Source organism: Emiliania huxleyi (assembly GCF_000372725.1).
Source record: "Emiliania huxleyi CCMP1516 unplaced genomic scaffold EMIHUscaffold_4, whole genome shotgun sequence".
Lineage (NCBI taxonomy): Eukaryota > Haptophyta > Isochrysidales > Noelaerhabdaceae > Emiliania > Emiliania huxleyi.
The window spans coordinates 32,253-38,621 of NW_005198966.1; the positions used below are offsets into that span (position 1 = coordinate 32,253).

Consider the following 6,369-nt stretch of genomic DNA (forward strand, 5'->3'; position numbering starts at 1 on the left):
CGGCAGCGCTGCACTGTTTGCTGAGACATAAAGGCGAAAACATCGTACGTATTGCATAAGACACGCTATGGACTATGCATTCGCGCGACGTCTGACCCTGCCAATGCATAGGCAGGACACACGGGTGCATATAGGGCCGGTACGTATACATAACAGTACTGCCCACGTCTCCGCGCAAGAGCGCCGAGGTACGGAAATGGAAGCCAGGTGAGTCCGTGAGAGCAAATGGCGTCACGCTCACCGTGGTGGTTCACGCCTCGGACTGACGCACAACAAATCTAGAGATAGAGACGAGAAATGCATCCTCTGACCTCTCTCACATTACGCACAAACCCGAAACCGGTCGCGCGTTCTCGACACAGCACACACACGTATCATGTGCCATTGTACACAAGTGTGCCCCCCCCCCCCCCCCGAAAAACGTACAAGTACACGCTCCCTCTTGCTGGACCGGGGACACACAGTCCGAGGCGCGAGGGCAAGCGTCGTCTACGTCTTGAGGCACACTCCAAGGGGCGTCGCGTAACTGCGTGCGCACCCCGTAAGAGACGCGGAAGCAGCTCCCCTAGATGCCGGGCGGCGCAAAGGCGGGCATGAAGGGGCAACACATCTCGCACATGTCTCCGGAGCTCGACATCGGCCCCTCCGGAGGCACCTCTGGCCACGTCAGCTTGTGCGGCTTCTCGGTGACGGACTCGACGGCGTCGAGGTAGGAGCAGTTGCGGAAGATGGCGGCGAGGTTGAACGACCCCCACTTGGGGAGGCCTGAGGCGGGATACACAGGGCTCGCACGGGTAGGAGTGAGACTCTCCCCGCATCCACATCTCGCCTCTACGTCTCGAGACACATCTCGGCACATACATCTCGGCACTGCTGCTGCTGCTGCTGCTGCTGCTGTTACGTCTTCGGTCCCCGCGGGAGGCCCCGCGATCTCGGCACATCTCGGCTGTATCTCGGGCGGCTGCCCCCACCGTACACCGACATGAACTCAGGGTCCGTGTGGCCGCCCTTGCGAGTCGAGTCCCACGCCGTCATGCCTGTGTCGGGGAGGGCGAGGGGGTGGAGGGGCGGGGGGCGGGTGGAGGGGCGGGGGGCGGGTGGAGGGGCGGGGGGCGGGTGGTGGGCAACCTTAAGTGAGGCGCCTCCCATCTCTCCTGGTGTACGGGTGTGGCGGCTGTCCCGAAGTCTCAAGAGTGGGGGGGATGGGTGGCGGGGGGGGAGGTGGGGGGCTAAGAGTGGTAGACTCCCGCGCCTCGCTCCGCGCGCGTGCCCGGGATGAGGTTGTCCAGGAGGACACCCGCGAGCAGCGAGACGATCATCGTGTTGCTAAAGAAGACCTGGGACACCGAGAGATGTGGCCGAGATGTCGCCGAGTTCTGGCCGAGATGGAGAGCCGAGATGGAGAGCCGAGATGGAGCCGAGATCAGCCGTGATCAAGCCGATGTGGCCGAGATGTCGCCGCCGAGCTGCCGGGCGGCCGCAGTTGCCCGCCTTTGTGTTTTGGGCGTCCGAGCACGGCTCGCCCCACGGGCCGGTGTTGGCAAAGTAGCCGGCGGGCCCGCCCAGCGCGAGGCCTACAAATAACGAAACTCTGTGCTAGGAGACGGGTACGAAGGGGGCTCGGGTCCCCGCCCAGCGAAAGGCCGTTGTAGATGCAGAAGCCGAGGATGAACAGGTTGCGCGACGAGTTGAGGTCGACGTGCTGGAGCTGCGCGAGGCCGCAGGAGCAAATGAGGCCGAACAGGCACATGTAGAGACCGCCCACGAGCCAGCCAGGCATCGCGGCGAACACGGCGCCAAACTTGGGGAAGCAGCCCATGAAGATCATCGTGCACGCGCCCGCTTGCACAACGGCGCGCGAGCCAACCTTGGTGACGCCGAGCGCGCCGATGTTCTCGCCGTACGAGGTGGTGCCGTTGCCGGTGCCGATGAGGCCGCAGAGAATGAGTCCCCACCTACGCGTGCCACAGCCGCAGCTCTGCGGACAAGCTTCAGAAGACCGGCCACAGAGGGCACTGCTAGCACACGAGCCCTTCTCCTGCGAGGCCGCGCGAGATGACGGGACCCGACGGCGGCGGGGCGCCCGCGAGCTGCGCGGCGGCGTAGTAGTCTCCGATCGACTCGACCATCGAGACGAGCATGGCGGCGATCATGGGCAGGATGGCGCACTTGTCGAAGATGGGCGCGCCCCACTGACCCGGGTACGGCCACCTGAACCACTTCGAGTCCTCGATGACCTGGCTCGACGTCTTGCAGATCGCGTAGCGCCCGCCGAGGTAATCGTCGTCCATGCCGCCGGCCGCCTGCGCGATGGCACCGATACCCCACGCCACCATCACGGTCCACAGCACCGGGAAGAGCGCAAAGATCTTGATGCTCGCTCCCCCGATCTTGAGGTTGACGAAGCCGAGGAGCTGCGAGAAGACTACCATGCAGATAATGACCGCCGCGGCATATCCTTCGCAGCCGGGCACGGGCAACGGACGTTGGAAGTTCCCGTTAATGTTTGGGGCAGTATACAGCCCGAGCCCAACCATGCACACGGTCGGGGCGATCGTGAGCGGCGAGATGAAGCGCGTGAGCAGGCCGAGCACGCCCGAGTAGCCAAGAGCAACCTGGATGAAGCCGCACGTCAGGATGGCGCCTTGGATGCGGCGCATCGTCTGCTCGAACTGCTCCTCCGCGCCGATCTCTCCGGAGGCGACCATCGCCCTGACCTGGCCGATGACGGCAAAGGTGGGGCTCAAGAAGGCAAACGAGCCGCCCTGCACGATGGGCAGCCGGTCCCCGATGGTGGTCTGAAGGAGTGTGTTGCAGCCGGAAACGAAGAAGATGGTGCAGATAACCTCGGCCATCTGCGTCGGCGTGCCGCCCATCTCCGGCACGATGAGGAGGGGGATGAGGGCCGTGGCGCCGAGCATGGTGAGGTAGTGCTGCGGCGGAGGCGGGGAATGGTGAGGCGGTACCAGAGGAAGGCGGCTTGCGCGGAGCGGCGGGATACCTGGAATCCGAGGATGACGCCGAGGTAGGCGGGAGGCACGTCACTGACGGTGTACAGCATGCCGCCATTCTTTGCCTGTGAGGAGGAGCAGCAAGCCGCGGCTCGGATCGGCGTCAAGCGGCGGCGGCGGCGGCGGCGGCGGCGTGTGTTGAGCATACGGCGGCCGCCGGTTGACTACGCGAGTGGTGCAGCGTGTGTGTGCGCACCTTCTGTTTGAATGACTTGTCCATGGCGCGCGTGGTAGGCCGCAAGACGACCGAAGGCCTCTGGTACCCCTGCCCTGCTGATGTGGATCAAAATCGAGCGGATCGCCGCCTTTGGCACCCCAAGGTGGGCTGCACCACGCGCTCTACGCGCTCTACCCTGGGGTGCCGGCGCATTTTGGTTGAGTCGGATTGATTGATTGATGGGAAGGCGAAACACAGTCCGACCAACGACTGGGACACCAACGCGGTATGGGTGGACGCTAGACGGGCGATGACGGTCACACAGGAGCGACACACAGAACCACAAGACAAGACACTCAGTCGGATGACAAGAAAGAGAAAAACTCGCCCCGGAAGGACAGTCTCCATACCCCCGCATGGCCGCCAGCTCCGACAACGCCGGCAACGCCAGCTCCGAAGGCCCATCTCTCCGCACAGTCGTCTGCGGCCTCTCCCTGCCGTCGTGCGTCTTCAACTCGTCTAACCCGTTCGCAACCTCACTCGAGGATCTGCAGGCGCTCGACGCCTCCGCCGCCGGCGCCGTCGCCACGCGCACCGCGTGCCCCGGCTTTGTGCACGATGAGGCTACGATGAAGTGGGCCTCGCCTGACGGCGCAAACACGATCAACTGCCTCGGCTACTCGCCGCTCCCGTTCGAGTACTACACGGGCTGCCTGCCGCAGCTCTCCGGCGCCAAGCCCTGCTGGCTCTCCATCTCTGGCAGCGCGGAGGAGGTTGGTGCGATGGTGCGCGAGGCTGCAGCGCTGGCACCGTCCCTGCCAGGCGGCCTCGCGGTGGAGATCAACCTCTCGTGCCCAAACATCGCCGGCAAGCCTCCCCTCGCGTACGACTTTGACGCGCTGCGTGACTACCTCGGCACCGTCTTTGCTGCCGGGCCGCCGCCGCCGACCCTCGCGGTCGGCGTCAAGATGATGCCGAGTTCTTATTAGTAGTAGCATCATCATCACCATCTTCTTCTTCTTCTAGGTCGGCGTCAAGACGACGCCCTATTTCTACGACGCGCAGTACACCGGCGCCGCCGCCGTGCTGAACGGCTGCCCGCACCTGTCCTTTGTCACCGCCATCAACACGGTCGGCAACGGCCTCTACGTCGACGTCGCCACAGAGGCGCCCCTCCTCGCTCCCAGCTGCTACGGCGGGCTGGGCGGCGCCGCGGTGCACGCCGTCGCCCTCGGCAACTCACACCATGAGCTATCAACACCATTAGCTATCATGACTCATAACAGGTGCACGCCATCGCCCTCGGCAACTCACACCATGAGCTATCAACACCATTAGCTATCATGACTCATAACAGGTGCACGCCATCGCCCTCGGCAACTCACACCATGAGCTATCAACACCATTAGCTATCATGACTCATAACAGGTGCACGCCATCGCTCTCGGCAACGTGCGGAGGCTGCGTGCGCTGCTGCGGCCGTCGATCGCCGTCATCGGCTGCGGAGGAGTCGACTCTGGGGAGGCTGCCCTGCCCCTAGAAGCGGAAGACGTACGCGCACTCTTGTGTGTGGGGAGAGGTATCCCCTTACCTTACCTCAGGCTGCCTTCCGCCACCTGCTCTGCGGCGCCTCGGCGGTGATGGTCGCCTCGGCGCTCCTGCACGAGGGCGTGGGCGTCTTCGCGAGGGTCGAGGCAGAGCTGCGCGGCATCATGGCCTCCAAGGGCTACTCCGCCGTCGCAGACTTCCAAGGCGATCTGGGGAGATCTGGGGAGATCTGGGGAGATCTGGGGAGACTCCACCACGCCTCCGCATGCCCCGCCCCTCCTCACGCCCCGCGCCTCTCTCTGTATGCGCCCGCGAGGGTGCCTCCCTATCCCATCTCCCCATCTCTCCCCAGCTCTCCCCAGCTCTCCTCATAGGCAAGCTGAGGGAGCCAGCCGCACCGCAGCAGCGCGCCGCCGCCCCATGCGCCGGCCTCGCGCCCCCTGCCACCAACGGCCGCAGCAGCGTCGGCGGCGGCGGCGGCGGTGGCGGCGGCGGCAGCGGCGGCGGCGGCGGCGGCGGCGGCAGCGGCAGCGGCGCCAACGGCCGCGCGTTCGTCGCGCCGGAACACATTCGAGCTGCCAACGGCGCCGCGGCCGACAAGTTCGCTTCTTTCGCCCAAGTGCCTGTGGTGGACTTTGGCGCCTTCTACTCTGACGACGCGGCGGGACGGGCGACGCTGGCGGCGCAGCTCTTCTCCGCCTTCAAGGAGATCGGCTGATCTCGGCTGATCTCGGCTGATCTCGGCTGATCTCGGCTGATCTCGGCTGATCTCGGCTGATCCTCGGCAGATCTCGGCTGATCTCGGCTGATCTCGGCTGATCTCCGCCCCCAAGGACATCGGCTTCGCCACACTGATCAACCACAACCTCCCTCCGGAGCTCAACGCTCGCGCGTTCGCGCTGTCCGAGGCTTTCTTTGCTCTGCCGGCCGCGCAGAAGGCTGCGTACGGGTGGGAGAGCCCCGAGTCGAATCGAGGCTACCTCGCGCTGGGCAAGGCGCCTCGACGGCGGGCTAATCTCGGCGAATCTCGGGCCGTCTCGCCTAATCTGCGCCAATCCTGCGGCAAGGAGCGCCTCGACGGCGGGCTGCCGGACATCAAGGAGACCTTCGAGATTGGCAACGAGGCGGAGGACCCTAGAAGCTGAATACGTATTCTTGTATCCCAATCAGCGCTCGAGAGGACACGTACTCCGCTGTACTCAGCCGTATCCCGCCGTATTCCCTGTCTTCGCTTCCCTCGTATTCACGCCGTGCTCTGAATACGCTGCACAATACCGTATTCGTGCCCTGAGGTTGGCGTATTCAGCACGTAGGCGGAGGACACTTACCACAACCGCTGGCCCGAGGCGGAGCTGCCCGCCTTCCGCGCCACCATGCTCGAGTACTTTGCGGCGGCGGACGCGCTGCACTTGGACGTGCTCCGCTGCCTCGCCCTCGCGATCTCGGCTAATCTCGGCTGATCTCGGCTGATCTCGGCTATCTCGGCTAGTCTCGGCTCATCTCCGCCCAGCAAGTCCAGGTGCTCCGCTGCCTCGCCCTCGCGATGGGCCTCGACGAGGAGTACTTCACACCGCTCTGCGACGGCAACCACCAGAACCTGCGCCTGCTGCACTACCCGCCCACGCGGCGCGACGCCGTCTCTGCCGCCGGGCA

General features: G+C 65.0%; 2 protein-coding genes across 2 annotated transcripts in view; one reads left to right on the plus strand and one right to left on the minus strand.

Annotated features, from left to right (window-relative positions):
* Positions 1-1,229: 1,229 nt before the first annotated feature.
* EMIHUDRAFT_308455 (hypothetical protein) lies at positions 1,230-3,061 on the minus strand (the record flags this gene model as incomplete). The annotated part of the gene is made up of 4 exons (XM_005770296.1): positions 1,230-1,337; positions 1,529-1,955; positions 2,026-2,933; positions 3,002-3,061. The coding sequence occupies 4 exons, from the start codon at positions 3,059-3,061 to the stop codon at positions 1,230-1,232; spliced, it is 1,503 nt and encodes a 500-aa protein (XP_005770353.1).
* A 523-nt stretch (positions 3,062-3,584) lies between these two features.
* EMIHUDRAFT_447879 (hypothetical protein) overlaps positions 3,585-6,369 on the plus strand; it is a gene marked incomplete at its 5' end in the record, with an annotated part of 3,773 nt that continues 988 nt past the window's right edge. The window contains 4 exons of the mRNA XM_005770297.1: positions 3,585-4,124; positions 4,195-4,383; positions 4,597-4,677; positions 4,770-4,904. Of these exons, the coding sequence (XP_005770354.1) occupies positions 3,585-4,124; positions 4,195-4,383; positions 4,597-4,677; positions 4,770-4,904 (945 nt within the window). The remainder of the gene's footprint in view (positions 4,125-4,194; positions 4,384-4,596; positions 4,678-4,769; positions 4,905-6,369) is intronic.